Source organism: Phodopus roborovskii, unplaced genomic scaffold (genome assembly GCF_943737965.1).
Source record: "Phodopus roborovskii unplaced genomic scaffold, PHOROB, whole genome shotgun sequence".
NCBI lineage: Eukaryota > Metazoa > Chordata > Mammalia > Rodentia > Cricetidae > Phodopus > Phodopus roborovskii.
In genome coordinates this window covers 175489-201180 of record NW_026125986.1, presented here as the reverse complement: position 1 = coordinate 201180, position 25692 = coordinate 175489, and the positions used below count along the sequence as shown (strand labels likewise).

Genomic DNA, 25692 nt, shown 5'->3' with positions numbered 1-25692 from the left:
CTGCGACAGGGTGGGATGGGAGCAAGCTCAGAGCAGTACCGCGCCCCGCCTCCTCCAGTACCCCTATTACCATCCTCCTAACCAGCCTCCCACAGCCACCATCACCCCGTCCCTTATCCCGCTCTCCAGGACTAGGTCCAGTGCTCTCCTCCACAGATCCACCCGGCTGCCCAGGGGCGTCCCTTCCCGGGCGCAGCCACCGATCTCTTTGCGGTGCAGAAAGCCGCGCGGCCACTGCACCGCACTCCGGAGCATCAGGAGGCTGTCGCCCTCAGGGCCGCTGCGTATGGGCCTCTTACCTGCTCTGCTCGCCCAGGGCCCGATGCCAGCCCGCCCTGCGCAGGGAAGCACGGAGCTGGTGGCCAGACACGAGTGACGACTGCACCCAAGGCTGCGTCTCTCTGCAGCCCCAGGTCACGTGAGGGCCCCGCGTCACCGCCAAGCTCCCTCCGCAACTCAGGAGGCCAGTGAGACAGGAGGCCCCGCCTCCACCTCCCTGCCTCAAGCGCGCATGTCACGCCTCAGCTGTCACTCATCCAGATCCTCGCCAATCTGAGGACCCACAAGTGGCATCACCATCTGGAGGTTGGACTTCTCCCTTCCCTGTTACCAGGGAGAGTCTGCACTAACCTCCTTGGTTCAGCACCACTACACCCTCACCCTGATGTTCTGTTTTCTCCATTCTTTACATCTGTATAGATCCTTTCTATCAATTTCTCTTTATTTTTAAATAATAATGAGTCTCAGCCACAACTGGTGCCTTGAAATCCTGACGCTAGAGAGGCTGAAGTAGGAGACTGACCACAAATTGGGACCAGTATAGACTACATAGGGAATTCCAAATCAAATTGAGACACAGAATGAGACCCTCTTTCAAAACAACAAATTTTCATGCAGCAATTTTTGAAAAGCAGGAAATTTGATTTTTTTTAACTAAATGTTTGAAAGCTGTCACAGTAACAAACAACAACAAAACATTATGTTCACCTGTACTGAATGCAATACATGTATTTCGATTGCCACAAACTCTTTTAGAACATTCTAGTTTGCTTTTTCTCTGGAAAGACATAAACAAAAACAAAACAGAGAATGTCTCTGAACACAATCTGTGTTTCTAAAATCATCTAAGTGTATCTAAAGAACAACTCCAACTGTAGAACCCAGCAATTTTAAGTAAGCAATCCTTTTTCCATTCTGGAACCAAAAGTAAGTGTTATATATTTCTGCTCTGTTTTATCCTACGATTACCATCATTTTTAATTGTAGAAAGGCTTTTGCTAACAACTGAAAATTAATGGCTATTACTAGGCATGGCTTTAAGGACTTAAGCAAAAGAAGAAAGCTTTAAGGGTACCCACGCGGTTTGAGATATATGAGATAGATCAGCTCTGCTCTGAAAAGAGGCTACTAAAGTGCTGGTTCCCCTACCACCAAATTCCAGAGCCCTGAACTTTCTGTGTTCAGGTTCCTGTTGTGTATTTCCAAGCCATGTGGAGAAATCACCTTTGGCATCTCTTCTCCAACTCTTTCGCAACTCCTTCCCTGATAAATAACCTTTTAGCATAGATTGGAGGTCTGTGCCCATATTGGAAACCTCAAAAGTATCTTAAACTTTTGTACACTCCATGTAAAGTATACAAGGGTCTGTTGAGTGAGGGGAAAGGGGGATCCCAAGAGTGTCTGCTCTTCATTGCACCCAGCTTAGGTAGAATTCTTTCTGTGTTCTGGTTGTTAACTCTTCTGGAACACTGAAGGTGTGTACTGCTGGGATCCTTATTATAACTGTTATACCTCCAGACCACTGAGCAGGAAGAACTCTGTAAATTTGAGGCCAGACTGGTAAACACAGCAAGTGCCAGGCCAGCTGGGGCTACATAATGAGATACTGTCAAAAAAAATAACACATGGTTAGAAATAATGAAGATTAAGTCAAATATTAATGAAATCAAAACTAAAAGACCAATACGTGCAACCAACGAATTGGTTCTTCGAAGTTATCAATACTAACATCTTAGCCAAACTAACAGAAGAGATAACTCCAGTAAATAAAATCAGAGATGAGAGGGGAGTGTTAAAACTGAATTCAGTGAAGTCCAGATTGTGGAATACTTTGAAGAGTTTTATCCTAAAAAGATGGAAAACTTAAAAAAAATCACTAAATTTCTAAACTCCTAGGTCCTGCTGAAATTAAATCCAGAAGATGATATAAACAAATTTAAAAAGACACAAAAAGCAAATAAATTGACACAGTAATTAAAAGACTCTCCACAAAGCAAATCCCCAAACTGGAGAGAATGACTGTTGAATTCTATCAAACATTAAAGAAATGTCCCTACTCCAAATGACTTGACAGATTTAGATGACCCCTCCAGGAAGGCATCTCCCTACATATGGACTGGGGGAGGCATGGGAGGGAGAGAAAGAGAGAGGGGGGAGAGAGAACTGGGATCAATATATGTAAAATAAGAAAAATTAATTAATTAATTAATTAATTAATTAATTAATTAATTAAAGGAAGTTCCAATCCTGATACTCCTCAAACTGTTCTACAAAATAGAAATGAAACAAATACCATGACACCAATTCTGTGAAGCTAGTTATTACACTGACATCAAATCTGGATAACTATATAATAGAAAAATAAAGCTACATGCCAACTTCCTGGATGAACATAGATGCAATTTTCTCAGCCAATAGGGTAAAAGAGCTCATGAGCTGCCATCCCTAACTAAGGAACCATGGGCACCTTCTGGAGGAGGGGGGGTCAGTTTATTTTTTAAATTTATTCTTTATTTTAATATTTTTTCATATTTTACATATTAATCCCAGTTCTCTCTCCCTCCCATCCCCCCATGTCCTCATAGACCCCCCCCAGCCCATGCCCCATGAACTCAACAGGGAGGGTGAGGCCTTCCATGAGGGATCATAAAAGTCTGTCAAGTCATTTGGGGTAGTTTTTTAAGGGTGTACTTCCTGGTAGGTCTAGCACAGTACATTGAATGCCTCTATAACAAGAAGTATATAGCCAACACAAATTGGAATTAATGAGCTATTAAATTTTTAAAAGAGGACACAAAATTGGGGATACTAACATATTAATTTAGAAATGAAAAATAAAGACTGTAATTTTCTGAAAAATGAATGAATATTTGTTAATGTAGAGGTGTATACACAGGCACATATCTCTATAGTAATGTCTCCTAAAGTTGTTAGAGTAAAATACTCTATATTGGATGGCTTAAAGTTTTATTTATTTTTTTTTCTCATTTTACATATCGATCCCAGTTCCCTATCCCTTCCTCCCTCCCATGTCCCCCAACCACCCTCCCCTCCCATTGCCCCTCCCCCATTCCACAGGGAGGGTGATGCCCTCCAGGAGGGATCATCTAAATCTGTCAAGTCATTTGGAGTAGGGACTAGGCCCTCCCTCCTGCCTCTAGGCTAAGGGAGTATCCCTCCATGGGGAATGTGCTCCCAAAGTCCTTTTGTGCACCAGGGATACATCCTGATTCCACTGTCAGAGGTCCCTTAGACTGCTCAGGTAAATGGCTTAAAGTTACAAAAATGGCCTGGAATAATTTGGAATAGACAAAATATAAATCAAAACAATAAAGGCTATTTATGACAAACCCTTAGCCAACATTACACTAATGGGGCAATAGAGAATATTTCCTATAAATTTTGGAAGAATACAGGGTTCCTACTCTCTCCACCCTTAATTCAAAATATTTCTTGAAGTCTTAGCTAGAGAAATAATGCAAGAGAAAGATACAAATGGGTTTAAAAAAAAAAAGGAAGAGATCAAATTATCCCAAAACACAGAAAATATAATTGCATATTTAAAAGAGGCACTTATTTACAGTAAAATGAATGCAACTGGAAATCATTATGTCAATTGAAACAAGACTCACTCTCAAAGAAACAAATACCATATGTTCTCTTTCATATATGGGTTATAAATTTTAGTGTGTGTGTGTGTGTGTGTGTGTGTGTGTGTGTGTGTGTGTGTGTGTGGCCCATCATACTGGAAATAAGACCTTGAGAGGGGAACTGGACCATGATAGAACACTTGTGACATGGAAAGAAAAATGAAACTACTAGGGGTGGAAAGATCCAAGATGAGGAGAAGTGAGAAAGAGAGGAGTATCCATTCAAAATGTGTGTTTGAAAATGCTACAATGAGAGGCAGGTGGATCTCTGTGAGTTCGAGGCCAGCCTGGTCTACAGAGCTAGTTCCAGGACAGGCTCCAAAGCAATACAGAGAAACCCTGTCTCGAAGAACCAAAAAAAAAAAAAAAAAAAAAAAAAGATAAAATGCTAAATGAAACCTTATACTTTGATGGTAATTAAAATTTTTTATGAAAATCTTACAAGATATTTATGATCGTTTTAGCACTTTTTGGTTTGGGATTTATAATCTCCAGATTATGAGAAAATAAATAAGTGTACATTTAAACTACCCAGAGTGTAGTCCATATTTTTTAATGTTTAGACAATAAAAGGCCTCCAAATAAAGATGCGCACTTATGTATGCATACCATATACACAAATGTTCCATTTTTCTTCTTTTTTAACATAATTTTTTATTGATCCTTTGGGAATTTCACATCATGAACCCCATTTCCATTCATTTCCCACTCCCTTTGTATTTGCCCTCCACTCTTTTAGCATTCTCACCACAAAGAAATACTTAAAAACAAATAATAAATTACAAAGATAAGACTATTATTTAAAAACAAACATGCAAACAAACAGAAGACAAAATAAAAAGCAAACAAGAAACCCTTCACTCATCTGTCTTTCCAGCCTCCCCATTGCCTTGTCATTCGTCTCAGTGCCATTGGGAGTATACCTTTTGTCCAAACAGTGTCACTTGCAAATGTTCACTGTGTAGTATGTCAAGACCTCTGGTACAACATCAATACTGGACCCTCACCAAATCTCCTCTCAGATATCCTGCTGTTACCCTGACTCATGGAGCTATGATTCCAGAGGACCAGTCCTTTTATGCACTCCAGCAGGTCATAGATGAACTAAATGTTTGGGAGAGCCCATTCAAAGCCCAGGGGGTGTCTAGGTTGTAGCCAAGCTGGTCAGCTGGGCCTCTGGGACCACCCTCTTCAGTAAAGGGACAGAGCAAGATCTCCCACGCCTGTGGTGAGGGGTGGAGTCACCTGTTTGGTGAGGGGTGGGACAGTTCTCGCAGGGCAAGTTAGGGTCCGGTCAACATGACCCTTGTACTTCAACACTTCATTCAACAAATGGTTCCCATGGGTCCCTGTGGCAACTCAGGCAATGGACATCAACACAAACTCCAGCTATCATAGTACCAATAATCCAGATATGGCTAGCAGCAGCAGCAGCTTGGGCCTAAATATCACAATGGGCCCCATGTGGCAGCATAGGCTACTCAGATGGGCATGAGTCTAGCAATAGCATAGTCCCCAGACTACAACATGGCCAGGCCCCAGACAGTTGCATGGCCTTCAATGGTAACAGGAGCCATAGATATCAACACAGGCATGGCCCCTTGGCCACAGGTAGGAGGAACTGGATCACCCCATGGCCCTAGGTGACAGCACAGGCTACGCAGATAGGTGTAGCCCTGGCAGTGGCATGTCCCTCAGACTCCAATATGGCCACAGGTGGTGGCCCAGAATGCATACATCCATGAGGTCTTTGGTGGCAACACAGGAGTAACAAGGGCCATGAACATCAACACAGAACCCAGATGAGCTAGGACCACAGACCCAGACATGCCCCTTGGCATCAGCCTGGCTCCAGATGTCACCATGATCCTGGGTGTCAGTGCAGAGCATTCAAATTTGTACGGTCCCAGTAACAGCATGACACCAAGATATCAGCATGGCCTCAGATTTCAGCCCAGATCCTGAGCATCCTCATGACCTTCCATGGCAACAGGAGCCATAGACATCAACCCAAATATCAACTGCTGCAGGGCCACAGACCCAGACATGGCCCTTGGCAGCAGCCCAGGACCAGATGTCACCATGGCTCTGAGTGGCAAGCAGACCTCCCAATTAGCCCATTCCTCACTACTTTCCCCTCTTTAGATCTGCCTCTCCAATACTCTACCACATATCTGCTCAGCATACTGGCACCCAACTGCAGTTTCTCTTTCTTGCCCAGGGTAAGCAGCCCAGACAGCCATGTCAGTGTCCTTCCTTTACCTGCCTGGTTCTAATGGTTCTGGGAAGGTTCATGGTTTTTCTTCCTACATACCTGCCTGGGGCTGCCTGCCCTGTCAGGGAAAGTGAAACCACAGGCCTGCCTGGCCCTATTAGAACCAGCCAGATGAAGAATAATTTCTTTTTCTTAAAAATAATAATTTTTACTTTCCTTTTCTAAATTATCTCAGTGTTTGTGGCTAATTTTACACTTTTAATGGCTGAACAAATTTTCATAGGTTTCCTGGATATCATTGATTTTAATAAAATATAGAGTTAATAGTAATTTCACTATTCTTATTTCTTTTTGTACCAAGGATTTTTATAGTATGACGGTTGTTACATAAATGGGAATTACTTTTCTTCATAAGGTTTTTTGTGTTCTTCACAATTATACTGTTTTTAATTTTGAGTAAACTTGTATGAGTAATAAAAGAATATTTGTATCTGCATGAAATATTTGCTTAACACTATAGGCACATAGAACATCTGTACTCGGTTTTAACAGTGTTAGAGAGTATACCCAACATAGGAAGCTGTAGAGCAGAACTCTATAGGCTAAGATTGGGTGTAGGACTTCAGACTCTACAGCAGTTCTTCCTTAGAGGTGCTAATTCTTTTTTTTTTTTAACATGTTGATCCCCAGTTCCCTCTCCCTCTTACCCTCTCTGCCCCCTCACATGCACCCTGACCACCCTCCCCTCCCATCCCCCCACTCCAATTCCACATGTATGGCAATGCCATCCAGGTAGGATCATGTAGATCTGACAGGTCATTTGAAGTAGGGACTGGGACTTCTCTCCTGTCTCTAGGTTAAGGCAGTATCCCTCCATGGGGGATGTGTCCGCAAGGTCCTTTTCTGCACCAGGAATACATCCTGGTTTCCACTGTCTGAGGTCCCTTAGACTGCTCAGTCCTTCTGGCTGAGACCCATATTCAGGGGGTCTGAGTCAGTCCCATGCTGGATTCCCAGCTATCAGTCTGGGGGCCCGTTAGCTCCTCCTTATTCAGGTCAGCTGTGTTTCTGCAACCTGGTCTTGTCCTCTCCCTCTGCATCTGGATTCTAGTTTGACTCAGTGTTTAGTTATGGGTGTTTGCTTCTGTTTCCAACAGGTACTAGATGAAGGCTACATGATGGTGGATAAGTTAGTTGTTGATCTCACTATCCAGGAAGGGCATTTATGGTAGCCTTTCTACTGTTGCTCAAAATGTTAGTTGGCGGCAGTCTTGTAGGTCTCTAGACCTTTCTTTAGGTTCAGTTTCCTCTTATGTTCTCTCTCTCTCTCTCTCTCTCTCTCTCTCTCTCTCTCTCTCTCTCTCTCTCTCTCTCTGTCCTGTCTTCTATTCCTACCCTGACTCAATCTTCCTAGTCGCATGTGCTTTCCTCTCCTCCCCTTCTCTTTCTCCTACTTCTCTCTCCATTCACTGCCCCCCACTTCCCGTGTGCTCTGGGGGACTTGTCCCTTCCTCTTTCTGTGAGGGACTTTATATAAATCTCTTAGAATACACCTTGTATCCTAGTTCCTCTGGTGGTGTGAATTATAGGCTGGTGATTCTTTGTTCTAGGTTTAAAATCCATATATGAGTGAGTACATACCATGTGCCTCTTTTTATGACTGGGTTACCTCATTCAGGATGGTTTCTTCAAGTGCCATCCACTTGCCTGTGAATTTCAAGATTCCATTATTTTTTTCTGCAGAGTAGTATTCCATTGTGTAGATGTGCCACATCTTCTTTATACATTCTTCAGTTGAGGGGCATCTAGGTTGCTTCCAGGTTCTTGCTATTACAAATAGTGCTGCTATGAACATAGTTGAGCACATGTCTTTGTTGCATGGATGTGGATCGTTTGGGTATATGCCTAAGAGGTGGATTGCCAGGAGAGGTACTAATTCTTATAATATGGTGTACCTCCAGTAGATTTTGAAGGGATTCAACATTAACTAGCAACATTACTAGTATCTTCTGAGCATGACATAATTACCACAATCTTTCAGCAACTGAGCTTGCCTCCACTGGGTCTACACAAGACTAGGTCTCTCATTAGTCAATCATAGAATGGGGCTATCCCTCTCTGCTGAACTATTGGCTACTGATGGATTCTATAGGAAAAGCAATCACTGGGTACCCACAGGTGAGCCCAATGGACAGTTCCAAACACGTGGTCACAGAGATGGCTCTGTTTATACTCAGAGAGGCATAACACAAAAGACATGAGTGTGGGACAAGGACTTATAGGGAAGAGTGAGGGGTAGGAAGGAGATTTGACAGGGTGAGGGGTGAGAGTAACCAGAGTTATTACATAAAGACAAAATGCTCAATGAATTTAACAAAATGTATAATAAAATAAAGTGTAAGACACAAGGAACCTGAAGTACATGGCAAATACACAAACAACGGTTCCTTTAGATACAAAAGAGTTAGGTTTACAAGATATAGGCCTTAGATTCCAGAATGTAACTAGATGCCCCAATTCATTTACATGGAAATTACTGTACTAGAACAAAATCACAACAGAGGTTTGAAGAAAGAAGACAGTGGCACCCATGAATTTCTTCTTGACATGTTCTTAGGATCTCGGACCTGTCTGTGTGAAGGTATCCTCTGGGCTTGTGTCCTTCACCTGGAGAAGGTAAAGTAGGCAATTGGGAGATCAGCGGATACAAGAATACTAGCATCATTTCCAGGCCACCTGGCATTTTTTACTTGGTTTTAATTTCCAAACCTCACCTTTAACAAAGCAAGGCTTTGTATTGCTTTGCTGTAATCCCACTCTTCATTATTAAGGCACCTGAGATAGAGGATGAACACACAGCAACCATTAAGACATAAGAAAAGATACAATGACAGCACAAAGGCACTTCCTGATCTATGGGGCAGAAACATGCTTCTACATACATTTCAAGATATTCAGCAAGATGACACTTGTGCTATAATATAAGCAAATTCCTGAAATCCTAAGGTCTCTCATTAAATTAACAGGGTTTGTGAATTTCAGGGAATTATCAAATAGCTATTTAAAGTGGTTAGTTGGCCTACTATTCAGTAAGACAGTAGATGAAATAAAGAAGTGAAGCCTATATGTTTTCACAACTCATTAACCCACCCCTACTTCATACCACATTATTGTGTACAGCCAGTACTCACTTCTGAGACCACTCAACATTCATGCCAGATTGTGTATAAAATGTTTGCATCATCTTCTGTTGATCTCCATAGAGGCCAGGCAAATAGCTGGAAGATTTGGTCACAGAGATGGAGGCACTGTGAAGCCTTTGGAGATTCCTCACAAACAGCTTGTCATTGACGATACAAAAGCTTAAGGAAAAACATTCCCTGAGATGGATGGGAAAACAGACAAAAATATACTTCCCAACAATCGCCATGCTCTCACTGAGTAGCAACCAGATTTTTCCCACATTATTGCTTTGCCCTGCTTTTCCTTCCTGGTTATCTACAATACTCCCAGAGAGTGGGCACACCATTGGGGACTGTTTATATCAATAGAATTGCAGGTTTAACTTTAATTCAAGAATTGTTTTATCAGCTAAAAGGAGTAGATGTTATAATCAACACTTTCAGAAGACAGAGTTACAAATGGGAGATGTGACTTAACCAAATTCGCAGAATAAGTGAGTACTACAAGAAAGGACCTAAAAGTCTGACCCCAAAGTCTACACTGTTAGCCACTACACTAGACTACACCTTGAATCTACCCATAGGCCTTCCAATATACTGGTAATACCCCAAGAAGTACATCACCACATTGTCATCCTGCTGTCCCAAGACTAGAGAGTGCCTATCCATAACACAGGACTTACTCTGAACTGTTGCCATAGGTAGCAATGAAGGTCCGAGTGAAGGCATGGGCACATCCCCCAGAGCTGCCCTCGACTTCAAGGACAAGAAACAATAATGCACAGTTAGAGTTGTCAGTGCTTTATATCCTCACCAGGGCATTCCCCAGTCAGGGTCTTATACTAAAGGGGGGCAAGAAACAATTAAAATTTAGCCTGGAGACAGGAGAATGTGGTAGAAATAGAGAGAGCTAGGAATGATCCACTCCCATTGATGGATCCCATACCACATGCTGTTCCCTGTGAAACATCTCTTCCAATGTTCACTTGGTCTGTTTCACATTAAAGGGTGAGCAGGAGTTTAGTAAGCACCACCGGCAAATGTGGAAATGCAGAAGTTAAGCAACTGGCCCAAAGTGTAAGGCTCTGGAATGAGAGCCACAAATCCCACAGCTCCCATGCCCTCCCTCACCCAGGAGCTGTGGGACAGACAGGCACAGCCCTTGTTCAGACCAGAATGGTCTGTGGGCAGGGTGCTGTGGGCAGAAGAGCACAAGGGAGGACAAGAAGGAAAGGCGTGCAATGGCGGGAGCTGGGGGTTCTCAGGGGTGCACACCCAGGGCAGGAAGTGGAAAGGGTCTGGAGAGGGGATTCTACAGACACTCACCTTCCTTGAACAATCCACTAACACAGAAGCAGAGCATCGTATCCTGAAAGGGATGACGGCATGGGCTCAGGGTGCTGCATAACTTTCTACTCACCCTCAGCTCTCTGATGAGGCCCAAGGATGAAGCAGGTGCTTACTGTCTGGAAACACATGTCCACCACAAAGGAGTTGAGGTCATGCTGAGTTTTGGGCAATGTACGAAGAAAGTAAATAATGTCACATTGTTTATGCTTCAGCATCTGCCTCTTCATATCTGTAAAGGAGGTGAGAGAAAGATATGTGTCCTTGAAGTTGCACATGCTTTTTACATGCTCATACAGATTTTTCCAGTCATAGTCATATGCTGAAGGGTCTAGGAAGATGTACCTGTTGGTTTGGAGTCAAGAGAGTGTGGCAGGAATGGGGAGGGCAACAACAGGAAGCTTAGCATCTGGCATCTGTGATTGTGCCTTCCATCCCCCTTCATCCTGACCCATCTTACCCATGGCACACTTACAAGGATCTTTCAGAACCCTCATATTTCTGCTATACTTGAAGTACTCACACAAGTTATTCCTAGGAGAAAAGGAGGAAACAGATGTGGTGGTCCAGCCAGTGTAATGGTTCCAAGGGATTGCCTGGCTCTGCTGGAGAGCAGGGTGCAGTGCTTGAGGTGATTGTGTTACTCACGAGGATAAGTCCATGGAAGTGAAGAGGGCTGTCAATGAGAAGCAAGCCTCAGCATGATAGGCATTGAGGAGTCCCTGCCGATCTCCGTTGTCATAAATGAAGTAATACCTGTTGGTGGGAGGAGTGATAGGATGGGAAAATCACATTGCTTTGAGCCCCAAATGAGAGTTCAAAGGTTCATCAAGTAGAGCTATAATTTTATAAACTCACCTCCCCTACTGCTCCCCTTTGTCAAGCTCCCAGAGATACTTACTGCTGCAGGAACTGTAGCACCAGAGTCTTTACAGACTCAGATCCAAAGAAACTTCCCTGAAATAAATCGAACAGCATGTAGGGGTTGGCCCACTTTGTAAATTTTATAGGTATTTTTCATATTCTTTTTATCATTTTTTTAATTTTAAAACAATCTTTTCTCATTTTACATACCAATCATAGTTTCCATTCCCTCTCCTCCTCCCATTTTTATACACAAATTGAAACCTTCTCTCCTCACCTTGCAACTTGGTAAACTCTTTTTGTCTTCAAGGTTACAGAGAGTTGGTTTAGGTGATTCCTGCCCATTCTGTGGGAGGCAAGAAAACTAATGCAGAGCTGACAGGTGATGCTGGATGATGAAGGAAAGGGGTGCGTTTACAGAACGAGGGAGATCAGAGGTCAGGTGTGAAAGGGGCCCTGGTAATGTCACTGGTGAAAGTGCAGTTGGGATCATAACTGCCTTTGGCAAGTTTCCCTGTGAATCTGAATCACTTTTCCCTATTTCTTTGAGGCAGAAGGGACAAGTCCAAAGAGTTTAATTTAAGCAAAACTTATTAGATTCCATAGCAGGTTGGATGTAGTGCCAGCCCCAGTTAGAGAACTTGATAATCAAGGAATACACTTACCAGGCTTAATAACTTGGGGAACAATTCCAGAATTGAACTACCAAAAAGAAATGAAACCTGATTAAGAATTATTCAGGGTATATGTGTATACGTGCATTGCTCGGCACCCCATTAATATATGTTAGATAGCATATCTAGTTAATACATTAACTTGTAATGCATTCATCCATCTGTTGACATATAAATATAGGAACATGGACAAAACCATACAAAAATAATTGAAAGTGAAAATACCCTCCTTGTGGAAAGACATAGAAAAAGAGGGTTGTTTTCCCCATTGATCTCCTCTCTCTTGGTCTATTGGGTAGCTCCTGCACTCAGTGCTCTAATCCCTTTCTTCAGGCTCACAAAAAGCCACATAAGGGGAGCCCAGATCCAAGTATTCCTTTCCCCTACTCACAGTCCCCACAGGAGGCTCTTACAGGGAGCAAGGCATCTGATGGAATTCCAGGACTTTATCACCTTGTTAGTGGGGCAGGGAGGTAAGAAAGGCATGGCTCAGGACTCAGTAAGAGGAAGGCATGGGGATGGTAATGAAAAGGGAGTGAAAGTAGGCGAGGTAGATGTGGGAGAGACATAGAGGATAGAAGCAAAGGAGAAAAAGGAAGCCACACAACAAGAATGGAAGATGCTCTGTCTGGTCCTGGTACTAAAGGTCAGAGGTCACAAGTAATAGAGGAGGAAAGGGCTCTGATGCAGCAGTCCTTTACTTTATCCTCTCCAGATTGTTTCCATGACCCAAGAATCCAAGCAAAGGCTTTACAGTATTAGGTACTGTTGAATGCAGGCTCATATTTTTCCTATACTGGGCTCACTCTGGCAACAATGAATCTTTCTGAAGGAAAGAGACATTCCCCAGAAGCAGCTGTCTCTTGTGGTCTCTATATTCTCGCCTGGAGAATATAGAGAATTCCTCTCTATCTGTGTGTGTCTGAGTAGGAGTCTAATTCAAGGAATCAACTTGCTCATCTCAGGCTATACAAGCATCCTCTTTTACATTAGGTAACATTATAAGCAAAGTAGTAGTTGGTAAATAAAGAGGATAGAAGAGGTTAAAGACTTCGGTTCTCCACTTTTCCCTCTTCCTCCAGGAAGCCCTCTGCTCCCTGGCATTGGCCCACTTCTAAAGCTTTAGTTCTCCAAAACACCTGACCTCATCCTGGGCTAACAGGGCAGACTGGGACAGATGAAGTGACCTTATAATAGGAAGTTAAAGGGAGCTCCAGTTAGGATAGTGGAGGAGTCTAGTGCCATCTTTCTGGGGCACAGGAGTGCAGGCTGGAGGACACTTAGTGCTCAAACATAGGAATCACATCTCAGATTATGTGAATGGAGGGGAAGGTCAGAAGGAAAGAAGTCCTGTGGGGACAGCTGAGGATACAGACAGAGGGAGGGTGAGTCTGTGGTCCTTCCAAAGGGCCAGAGCTGCTCCTCTTGAAGATAAAACTTACTTTATGTTACTGGACTTATCCTGGATGGTAGTACTCAGAGAACTTTTGTCTGCATGTATCTCTTCCAAATCTGGGTCTTGCTCCTTGACTATCGCCCCTGCAGGCTTCACCTGAAATTATGGGAATAAATACATGGATCAAGACAAGAGAAGCAGAAGATTCCTGAACCCCCAGCTCTGTGCCTTGTTCTCTTACCAATAAATCCACTTCCCTGCCTTTTGTCAACACTCTGATAACAACTTTGTCTTTGTCACACGAGAAATATCTCAGTATTATGCCTCACCTCATTTTTAGAGACATTCAAGTTGTCAACAGTAGGGGTCATTGCCATAGTATCAATCAAGTCAAATAGATGATAGGATTTGTTGTAACTCTGGTTCAAGGGCAAAAGCTATGGTGATGGAAAAAAATAGAGTTAAATGATACAACAGGAAGTACTAACAGATCTCTACAAATCTTACTCTCAAAACAGCATCAAGTGTAATGTATTACCTGGCTCATGTCCTCTTCAAGGGTATCCAGGGAAGGAGCCATGTACCTTCCAGGATTCAGTGCCATGTCCGAAGGAGGGGTCATCAAACCTTCAGGAAGCAAGAACAAAGAATCAAAAGACTAAGAGGCAGCCAGCTGGTAGGGAACTGATACAGAGAGATTGTCAGTACCAAGCCCTCATCAATTTACAATATTTAAATTCCCCCCCCCAGCCAGCCCCCTCTTCCCTCATTTCCTCCAGACTTACTACTGTCAGTCATGCCTTGGTCAAAGGGGTGTCTCTGTGTGTTAAGAACTTGCTGAGAAGTAGAACCCTGTTGGCTCGTAGCCAGCTGCACAGATGGAGTTCTATGACTCTGAGGCTGTAGTTAAAAAAGAGACAACAAATGGGGAGAACGATGTAGGTCTAGCTGTGGTTATATAAACTGTCTTCAGTCTACATTACCTTTCCTTGATCTATCTTTTCTGACTTCAGCTCTGTCACCGAGTTAGGTTCATCACAGGGGCTGATGAAGATTGATATCTACAATGAACACATGAGAGTCTGTGTTGACAGTGAGAACTGAGAAACCTCCAGATCATAAAAGATATTAACTCTGGCTTGCAATTTGTCATAGTCCCACTCTTGACACATACCTTGTTATTAAACTCATCCAAAATCTTGTCACTGATATTTTTCAGTTCAAAGGCAAGGCTGGGATTATCAACAAAAAACTGGGCCTGCATTTTCTCATAGTGAAACTGCATGGATAAGGATGAGAGAAATAGAATATGGGCAACTGTTGTGATTAATAGAGCCCTTCATCTGTTCTGGTTCCTCTTGTCTTCCATCATGTCCTCTCTTACCTCCACTGGTGTGAAAGGGATACTGCACTGGCTCTGAATCAAATTCAACAGCCACTTCGCATCATATTTTAGGCCAAAGGGAATCTAGGATCAAACACAGATAAAGGACTGGAGAAAAGAATGGCACATTAGAACTTAAAGTCAGTCTTAATCAGATAAAAGTGTTCAGCACATAGCATACTGCATGAGTTTATTTACATAAAAATCTAGAAAATGTGAACAAATATATTGTAGTAGAAAACTAACCAAGATTTGCTTTAAAAGATAATATGGGGGAAGAATGGAAAAGAGCAATTATAAAGAGAGACAAGAAGAATGCTGGATATGTTTGACAGGCATGTTGACTGGGATGATGGTTTCACAGATGTGCAGCCAAGTGTTGTTAAGTTATACACTTTACATGAATGTGTATTTGGTTTTACATTTTAAAGCAATTTCCTTTTTGAGGGATTTTCTGTTTTTTCGTTTTGAGTTTTTGTTTGTTTGTTTGTTTTTTGTTTGTTTGTTTGTTGAAACAGGGTTTCTCTGTGTAGCTTTGGAGGCTGTCCTGAAACTTTAGACCGGGCTGGCCTCAAACTCACAGAGATCCATCTGTCTCTGCCTCCTGAGTGCTGGGATTAAAGGTGTGTGCCACCATTGCCTGGCTTTTTTTGAGCAATTTCTAAAGATGGGACAAATTTTATTATTTTTTATATCACCTGTGGATTTCCTGACTTTTCTGTCCTTTCATTTAGGTGGTTTTCATCAATAACAAACTCCAGATATGTAAATAATAATCTTTTTTAAAAAAATTTAATGACTTTGCTTTTTATCATTTGTCTAATTTTTGGACATTATAATATACTTTCATTTATAAAGCCATAATAAGAGATCTTACCTATGGCAGACCTAGCTTTCTTCTTTAATAAGGACTCCAAATATTCTTCAACAACAACCTCCTCCAACACACACATACAGTTTTAGCAAAACTGAGACATCTAGCTCTTATACCTTCTTAGCATTGATTTCTTCCTTTGCTTATACTCACCCCCCTGACTTCTCTCTACAACCAACCTGTTCCCTTTATATTGCCTCTCTGACTTTCTCTTTAATTGACCCAGCATGTGGGACCCCTGTGTCAACTCCCCTGCACCAAGAAAAGACCCAATGACTCTACACAAGTCCAATATATTGCCTCCTGATCGCCTTCTTCTGGGTATTAGATCCATTTTGCTTGGTACTTACTATGACCTTGAACCAGTTCTTTGAGGTGTCATCTTGCTTGCACCTTTCCATTTTTCTCTCTGGAAGTTTTGGCCATCCTTCCCTGTTAACATGCATTTGGTTTCGTTTGTGTAAGTTAATTCTCTGATGATGGGATGGAACACCATATGGAGTGCTGTTGGGAAATGGAGTAAAAGTAGTCCACATGTACTTACAAATTCTCCAAAAACCATTTGTTCTATTTGTACCAAAGCTACAAAAAGATTGCTCAACAACTTGGCGATATAAATGATATATTTAAGCACAGTGTTATACATTTCACTAGGTTGTGTATTTCAGCCATGATGACTGGTCACTTACTATCTTCTTCGAGTATACATGCGAGAATTACTCATTGCTGGCTCTCCATCTTGCTGCTGGTAGAATGATGTACGCATTGTGTCACTGATGTGTTCAGTAGAGTTGGGAAATCTTCGTAAAATACCCCGACATCTCACTCTTCTTTGAAAAGGGTTAGTTTGGGAACTGTGCCCTTAAATTAAAATCAATATATAAGCATATAATATAAAAAATGTCCTGGGAAAATATAATGGCAAATAAAGGTTGTTAGTTGCTATAACCCCCCTCTAAATATCTGTAAACAGTGTGAAAAATATTGAAAGACTTCGCTGTGTTTCCCCCCTTCTGGGAGATGAGAAGCAAGATGGGAGGAAGTGAGCATTCATAGCTAATGAGAAAACAAAAACTGTGGTAAAGGTTTAGGTTTAGAAATTGGTCTGTGATGTTACTAACCATCCTGCCCCTCTCAGGCTGAGTTATCTGAGACAAATTATGTTTCATTCCTCAGTCTGGACTCTCTTCTGATTAAAGAATAATAAAAATTATCTTAGGAGGGTTTTTTTTATGGTTCATGGATCACAAGCAAATTCCCTGGCTGAAAGAAGAGCTAGACAAATTGATACATAAAGCAGAACAAAATATACAGATTGTATCTTGCTCAAATATTATCATGAAGACTAGAAAGGGATGAAGTTAAAGGATATATGGTAAGCATATCTAACACATCTTAGTTGAGATATTTCAAGATTTAAAAACAAGACCTCAAGTTCAAATAAAAACAGTAATACTATAGAAAAATGTGTACATTGAGAAAAAGAGATGTCTCAACAGTTTAGAAAACGTGTTGCTTTTGTGGAGGATGGGGGTTCAGTTCCCAGCACCCATATGGTGGCTCACAGCCATGTGTAACTCCAGTTCCAGGGGATCTGATGTGTTCCCTTGATTTCCTAAAGTACCAGGCACACATATGGTGCACACGCATACATGCAAGCAGAACACTCATACACATAAAATAAATAAACTTAAAAAGTTAAACTAAGAAACAGACTGTGAGATGGCTCAACAGGTAAAGGAACTGCCATTTAGCCTGACCACTGGAGTTCTATTCCCTAGACCACATTGTGAGGAAAGCTTTCCTCAAGTTTCCTGTTGTCCTCTGACTTCCAAACATGTACCCACACACATACACTGAATGAATGTTATAAAACAGAAGCATCCCTTTGTGGATCTGGCAGCACATACTTATAATACCAGCCCCTATGAGGCAGAAAAAAGAAGATTGGCCTAAATTCAAGGTCGATCTGATCTACATACAACCATCTATGCTGCAAAAAAAATCAATGGCACTAATAAATTTGTAGGTAAATCTGAGTATTTAGTATATAATGCAATTATTTCTTCTGGGATATATATGTGTATCTTGGATAGATATGATCATGAAGGCTAGAATAAGAGAAAGGAAAATACTATAGATGTGGTAATAATATCTCATACATAATGGAAGTGCATGATAAATCAGATGAGGGTGAATAGAATCATAATGTTGTAAGGTTCATGTATGAGGACAGGTAAAAACAAATGTATGCTGGATGGTGATGGCCCACACCTTCAATTCCAGCACTTAGGAGGCAGAAGCAGGTGGATCTCTGTGAGTTTGAGACCAGCCTGGTCTGCAGAGCGAGTTCCAGGAGAGCCAAAGCTACACAGGGAAACCCTGTCATGAAAACCAAAAAATAAAAATAAATGTATAACAAATAGTATATTTTTACCACATTAAACCTATGATTTCATTGAAAGTAGGTTAACTATTCCAAATTGAAGGGCAGACAGAGCCTGATTACATAAAAAATTCCACCAGTCAGGTACAGTGGAACATGTACCTGCCTCTGGGAGGCAGAGGCAGGAGGATTGGGAATGGGAGCCCAGCTTTAGCAATTTCAGGAATTCAAGGTCAGACTGGCCTACATAATGAGACCCTGTCTGAGAACAAGTAAAAGGACGGATTCTGCCTAATGTTCTTTTAAACACATAAACTAATTATACATAGAAGTTTTAAATAAAAAGGTAATATATAATCACTTATATGTGGAAGCTTAACAGCTGAACTCATGGAGAGTAGGATGCAATTGCCAGAGATTAGAAGCTATGGGAGAGTAGTTGAATAAAGTGTAATTCATGTGTACAAGGTGGGATACCTGTTACAATGGGAGGAATAATTCCTGATATTCTTGTCTTCAGATCTGTGTATGTGCAGAATCAAGTAACCTGGGCTCATAGGGGCTCACAGACACTGAACCTACGATCATGGAGCCTGCATGAGTCTGAGCTAGGACCTCTACATATATGTTATGATTGCTAGCTTGTGTGTTCTTGTGGACTCCTAACAATGGCAGTGGGGCTGTCTCCTACTCCTTTGCCTACTTTGATGACCCCTTTCCTTGTACTAAGTTGCCTCGTCCAGCCTTGATATGAGGGTTTGTGCCTAATCTTATTGCAACTTGAAATGCTATGTTTGGTTGATATCCCTGGGAGGCCTTTTCTAAAGGGGAGATGTGGATGTGGGTGGGGGAGAGGAACTAGAAGGGAAGGAGGGAGGAGAAACTGTGGTTGGGATAGCATCTATAAGAGAATTTTTTTAAAAATATTAACAAAACATAACTCACCTGAGGCTAGATTTAAAAAAAGAAAAAGGTTGTGTGTGCAAGTCTGTGTGTCTGTGTGTCTGTCTACATAAGTATATGCACACATGTATGTGTAGGCACTTCCATGCATGCACACATGCCTGAACTCCCTCAGAGTTGGAGTTACAGTTGTTTGTAAATAGCTTCTCTTGCTACATGAATGTTAAGCCCAAAACACAATTTTGTGCCATTGCTCATCAAGTGTTCTTAACCACTGAGCCATCTCTCCAGTCTCGATTTTCAATATTCTACTACACAGCAGAGTAGCCATAGCTAATAACAATTACATACACAATATTTAAAAATATGTATCATTTTGTACTATCCAATGCATGCTTGTATTGGAAATAGAAAAAAAGTACATTTTTAAGAAAAAATTCTATGGGACAGAGATGTAGTTCAGTTGACAGTGTGCCTTCCTCACATGCACAGGACTGTAAGATCCATGGCCAGCACTAGACTAAGGGTGATGGCATTTGCTTGTAAGTCTAGCATTCAAGGTGGAGGCAGGAGAGTCAAAAGTTCAAGGTCATCCTTGCATACATAAAAAGTTCAAGATCAGCTGAGGCTACATGAAACACTGTATCAAGTAATGAGAGGAAAGTGGGAGGAATTAAATAGTAAAAGGACATCTTATAGTGATAAAAGGTTCAATGAAACAAGAAGATGGTATTAAAATCTGCTTGTACATGCATATCTTAATATAAAGAAAGAAAGCTGACTGGGGATAAAAACAAGTGGACAAATACACAATTTGGGGAAAAATAGATTTTAAATAACAGATAAATCTATCTGTTAGTTCATCAGAATAAGGAAGATGTAAACAATTTGAGAAACAAAGCAGGCATGGTATCACATGGCTGTAATCCTAGATACTTGGGAGGCTAATGCAAAAGGATTACGTTAGCCAAGAAAGGATCATGTTAGCCAAGAGTTCAAGGACAATCCAAGATGTTGTTTATGTTCATAGGCATACGTATGGAAAATATGATCTTACATATTACATGTACATAGATAACAAATGTACTTAATTATGGAACCCACACACGGAACACATCCCAGAATAATTCATACAATAGGAGAGACTTCCATAAGAGTAATGTGATGTTCTGAATGACTAGAGTAGATTCAGTACTAATAAGTTTCTTCCTTGTTCTTCTTCTAACACTAGTAAGAATCCAAAGGATATTAATTTCCACCAAACCCTACTCTAGGTCATATTTTCTATTTCTCAAATCCTAGACCTGAGATAAACTGAAGCTCCTGTCTTTATTCTCAACAGGGGTGGGGGTTGAAGGGGGCTTCACTTCACCTGCTCAAGAAGGGAGGCTTTCCATGAAGAAGCACAACAATCACCTCAGTACTCATTTGATCCTCATCTTCTGAAGCCTGGAAACTAAATAGCTTGAGGGGCCTTGCCACCCTACTCCCACCCTGTTCCTATAGAGGTCACCTAAGGGCCATATGAGAAGAGGAAAGGGCACTATCACCCTTGCCCTAAGAAAACCTGGGCAAACACATGCTAATCAACTCACCCATGGTAGGTCCTTAAGTACCTTGTCACAAATCTCCTTACTGTGTCCTTCGGAGGAGAAGCTGTGTGGTGTACAGCTGAAAAACTGAGGAAGCTGCTGAGAAAGATGACAGAAGGCTCCAAAAGTCAGCTACAAGATGGAAGTCCTTACAGGAAGTTTCTTCCAGTAGAGCATAGAGAGGAGGTTCCTGGGCTTGGGCAGAGAAAACCAACTTCTGGTTCTTACTGCCTCCTAAGGTTTCTACCCATCAAACACCCTGGGGCCACTTCAAATTGAGCCACTGCTACACCTGAAGCCAAGTAGAATGAGAAGGTTTGGGACTCTGGTACTTGTTGCCACAAATGCCAGGAACTTTGTATTCTCAGCTTGGTATTGGTCACACTACACTATGTTCTTTTTTTTTTTTTTTTTTTTTTTTTTTTTTTTTTGGAGAGCTCCAAGCTCCCACTGTGAACTGTACTTCTGTTATTGCTACATCAGATCTACTCTCCCCTCCCCTACTCTTCAAGAAATTATCTGATCTCTAAATCACCAGCTCTCTGAAGTTGTGGAGGCTTAATTGGGTACAAGTTTTGTCTGGAGACATTCAGCTGTTACCATGGGAAACAGAACTAAGAACCATGGCATACCTGAGCCCTTTGTGACTACAGTCATGTAACACCCTTCGTTTTCATACATTGGAACAAAGTAACAAAATGTTCTGAAAACCATCATGTGGAATTTACCTTCACCCCATTGGATAGATAGAATACACACAAATTCAGAGGAGGTGGCGAGGGAGAGGAGAGAGGTGAGGGGAGATAAAGGAACAAGCCAAGTTCATTGGATCATTGTGATGTTTTCATGGAACTAGAGTGAAAGTAGTCAATGTGGATAAACATCTTACTGATTATAGACACAAATGTAGCTGCAATCATATCAAGCCTCTTTACAAGAAGGGCAAAGGAAATGGGATCTGGATTCAAGTACATCAACAGAACTTTCCTCCTCAAACTTTTTGGCAGTCCAGTCTAGGTTGGTGTGCTCTGATAAATGAAGTCCAGCCACTGAATGAGCTGACCAGACCCCCACCCCACCCTCTGTTTGTGTGTGTGTTGTGAGTGTTTACAAATATATAAATATAATCTTCTGAGATGGTTTTTTATGTGCATATGGTTTGTTTCAGGGGGTGACCACTTTGTATGGGACAAGCAATTACTGGGCTCATCCATGGAGAGGATGACTCTCCTTCTCTTAGCAGCCATCAGTTCCTATAGTTCACTGTCCTGGGGTAAAATTTCATGAGATTTTCCCCCTTATGCATTATCATGTTTATTGATAATGCCATTCTTCAGCTCTTATTTACGAATGTATTTTAAAGAGAGGTAGTCTCATAACAGAATTCCTGCTACTCTGGTTCTTATAACTAAACAGCCCAAAGTAGCTCCGGTAGGCTCCTGGATGCCTCCTAAACACCTACAGCTTTCTGAAGTGCAGTGTTGTACAACATAAAAGAAGTTGTTTTAACTAAGTTAGTTGAAACTTTTGAAGTTTTTTATTCCCCCACCCAATTGCCTCTAGTATGATGTAATTGTGGTTTGAGGTTTAAAAAACCCTACCATGCCTTTCTTTGGGCAAAGAATTCTTTCTAGCATGAGCCTATTCTTTCTTGATCACTTGCTTAAATAAAGGACATATATTTGGTCTTACATCCACAGTGACCTGTGGCTTCTTGGAAGGCAGCTATGCTCACCACTATACCACTAATGCATGTGATCTGTGGCTTTCTTTCATGGTCTCTAACATAAACTTTCAACCCTTTCTTCATCAATGTTTTCTGAACCATAATAGCAGGAACTGTGATGTAGGTGCATCCATTGGGGCTGGGCTCACCATGATCTGTTGGTTTCTACTACTTTGTGCTTAGTTGTGGCATTCTGTCATGGTCCCATTCGAAAATTTATATGGAACCAGGAAAAAAAAAGCTGGAAATCAACACTATCCTGAGCAAAAGGAATATTGGAGGGATTATCATTCCAGACTTCAAGAGATAGTACAGATTTATAGTGATAAAATTTATACCGTGCTGGCACAAAAACAGACATGTAGAACAATGGAACAAACTAGAAGATCCAAACATTAGTACTCATAACTGCAGACACCTGATGTTTCACAGAGGCAATAAGACATATACTTTGAGAAAAGACATCATCTTCAACAAATGGTATTGGGAAAACAGGGTGTCCACATGCAAAAAAAAAAAAATGAAATTAGACCTAAGTCTACCACCATGAACAAAAGGTAGATAGATATAAGTGGACTGAAGACCTTATTTTGAAATATAAAACACTAAAATACACATGTACACAATACTGCCAGAAGAAAATATATGCAATACCCTACAAGGAATAGGTGTAGAAAAGGACTTTCAAACCAGGACTCTATTAGTCAAAGAATCAGGGTCAACAATTGACAAATGGAACCTCACGAAACTAAGAAACTACTGTACATCTAAGGAAACAATCAATCAAGTGAAAAAGAAACCCACAGAATGGGAAAGAAGTTTTGCTGGCTCTTACATCTGACAAAGAACTCAATATTCAAAATAAAAAAAAAATAACTCAAAAGAACAAAGAGTCAAGGAAGCAAAAGACACAATTGAAAATGAACTATGGATCTAAGAGTTCACTAGAATATAAAACTGGCTAATCAATACCTCAGAAAATGTCCATCATCCTTAGCAATTGGGGGAATGGAAAATTTTTAGAAGTTGAGATTTCATTTTTAACTCAGCCAGAATAGTTAAGAGCAACAAACCAAGTGACAACAAATGAGATTGTGGAGAAAGGCATATCTTTATTCCCCGTTGTTGGGAATGAAAATTTACACAGCCACTCTAGTAATCAGTATGAAGAACCCCCAAATTCATCTCTTTACAATAGCTAAGAAATGGGGAAAAAACTAAATGTACTTCAGAAGTTGAATGAATAATGAAAATGTCCTGGTACATTTAAAAATTCTTAGCCTACTTTTCTATGAGCAGAGATTTATTTGTGGCAGGAGCCTGCTGCCAGTCACTGGCTTAAATAAACTCATATTACACACACACACACACACACACACACACACACACACTCCATATATACAAGAAATACTGTTCAGCTGAAAAAAAAGTGAAATCACAAAATTTTCAGGTAAAAGGATTGACCTAGGTGAGATTGTACTGAGTGAACTAAGTGAAGTAACCCAGACCCAGAAAGACAAATGCCACAAACCCTCTCTTATCTATGGTTCCTAGATCTATATCTTCAGATGAGAGTATACAACATGGAGTAACCACACAAATAAAAAGTATAATGGGACCACTGGAGAGTATGAGAGGGGAATATCAGGATATAGGTTATATGAAACAGGAAATGGAAAAATAAGAGGGGTACTCTAACTGAGTATGGAATGAGAGGACAGTACAGGAAAAGGAAAAAGGGACAAATAACACCAAAATGATTTGATAAAGCCTCATGGAAGCAGTATTTTATGCTCCCCTAAAATCATACACAATACATGTAAGTACATATGTACACACAAACACACCACACCACACATTAAAGGAAATTATGCCATAAGGGCTGACAAGGCTCTCCCCAATAACTATAGATTGACAAAATCTCCGGTACCAGGCATAAGAAATCTCCTTTCAAATGATTCATCATGGGAAGTTCTGGTTACCCTCAAACCATATAGACTATGGCAACTATCCTTGGTTGCTTCTCAGAGGTTGAGGGTGGGCCCCTATTTCTGAACACACCACACATTTAGGAAACAGGACTCAGATTATTTCAAATGGATCTGAGAGCCTCTTTAATGTGAAGTAGCTTCAATGGCATCATAAAATACTATGCAAGGGAGAGAAGCAGTTAACAAACCTCTCAGCCATGACCCTCAACAACGAGAAGAAATCCACAAAGGTCCATTAAGTGGCACTCAAATCTCTGTGGTAATCAACAGGTGTCTAATTGAAATTAAGAACAACTCAGCAGGAAGGAAATCATGTGTATAGTCTAAATGAACCCCATGTTCATGTAGCAAAGCCTTATTGTTTTCCTTATTATAAGAAAATACTACTGGTAGGTGGTACAACCTTTATGAAATGGGACTTAGTGGGAGGTTCTTGCATGCTTGGGAATAAACCCTTAAGGGGTTTTAGGATACCAGGATATTCTCTCCATTTGCTTTTTGGCTGATGAGATGAACCTATTGATCCAACAAAGTCTTCTGGGCATTGCCATTCAACACTTGCTTCAGAAGCCCAAAGCAATGAATCTGCCCCATCATGGCGTCGACCTTGAAATTTTTGAGCCGAAATAACCTTTTACTCTTCATGTTTGTTGTCCAGGTATTTCATTATGGTAACACAACACTTCAATGCTTTCTCTTCTAAAAGATTCTTGTTGATTGAAACGAAAAGTCTCTTCTTTACAACGGACAGTTTAGTATAACAAAGTCAATATGAAGTTTCTACAGGGCCAATACAGACTTGAAAGTTTCAAACAGTTTAGTTTATGGAATAGCTTCTAAAATACATTTCCAAAATATTCAAGTTTTCTAAAGAATTTTTTGTTTTCATTCATTTGCATGGTGTATGTGTATGCTCACATGCGAGTGTGTGTGTCAGGTGCCCTCAGAGAACAGAGGAGGATGTTGAATTAATTTCCTGGAGCCAGATTTATAAGTGGTTATGAAACACCTCACATAGATCAGGGAACTAAACTCAGGTCTCTGTGTCTCCTCAATTTTATTTTTGAAAAAGAGGATAAAAATAAAGAAGCAAGAAAAAATTAGCATTGATTAGGAAGCATTATTCTTTAAATTATCACTGACTTTATACATAACATCACGATGATTTATTATTTATTTTACATTATAAAGTATTTAATTTTTTACTTTATTTTATTCAATTGTGCATA

The 25692-nt window shown here is 40.9% G+C and overlaps 1 protein-coding gene across 1 annotated transcript; it reads right to left on the bottom strand.

Moving 5' to 3' along the window:
* Nucleotides 1-8757: 8757 nt before the first annotated feature.
* On the bottom strand, nt 8758-25060 carry Nxf3 (nuclear RNA export factor 3). Its single transcript, XM_051179263.1, has 19 exons — nt 25012-25060; nt 16555-16726; nt 16216-16369; nt 14992-15075; nt 14782-14886; nt 14408-14507; nt 14146-14234; nt 13654-13763; nt 12203-12239; nt 11815-11883; nt 11575-11630; nt 11322-11429; nt 11149-11207; nt 10790-10905; nt 10653-10695; nt 10010-10082; nt 9336-9506; nt 8919-8979; nt 8758-8811 (listed from the first exon to the last, which is right to left on the bottom strand). Exons 1-19 carry the CDS (start codon nt 25058-25060, stop codon nt 8758-8760), a joined length of 1710 nt encoding a protein of 569 aa, XP_051035220.1.
* Between the last annotated feature and the right edge of the window lie 632 nt (nt 25061-25692).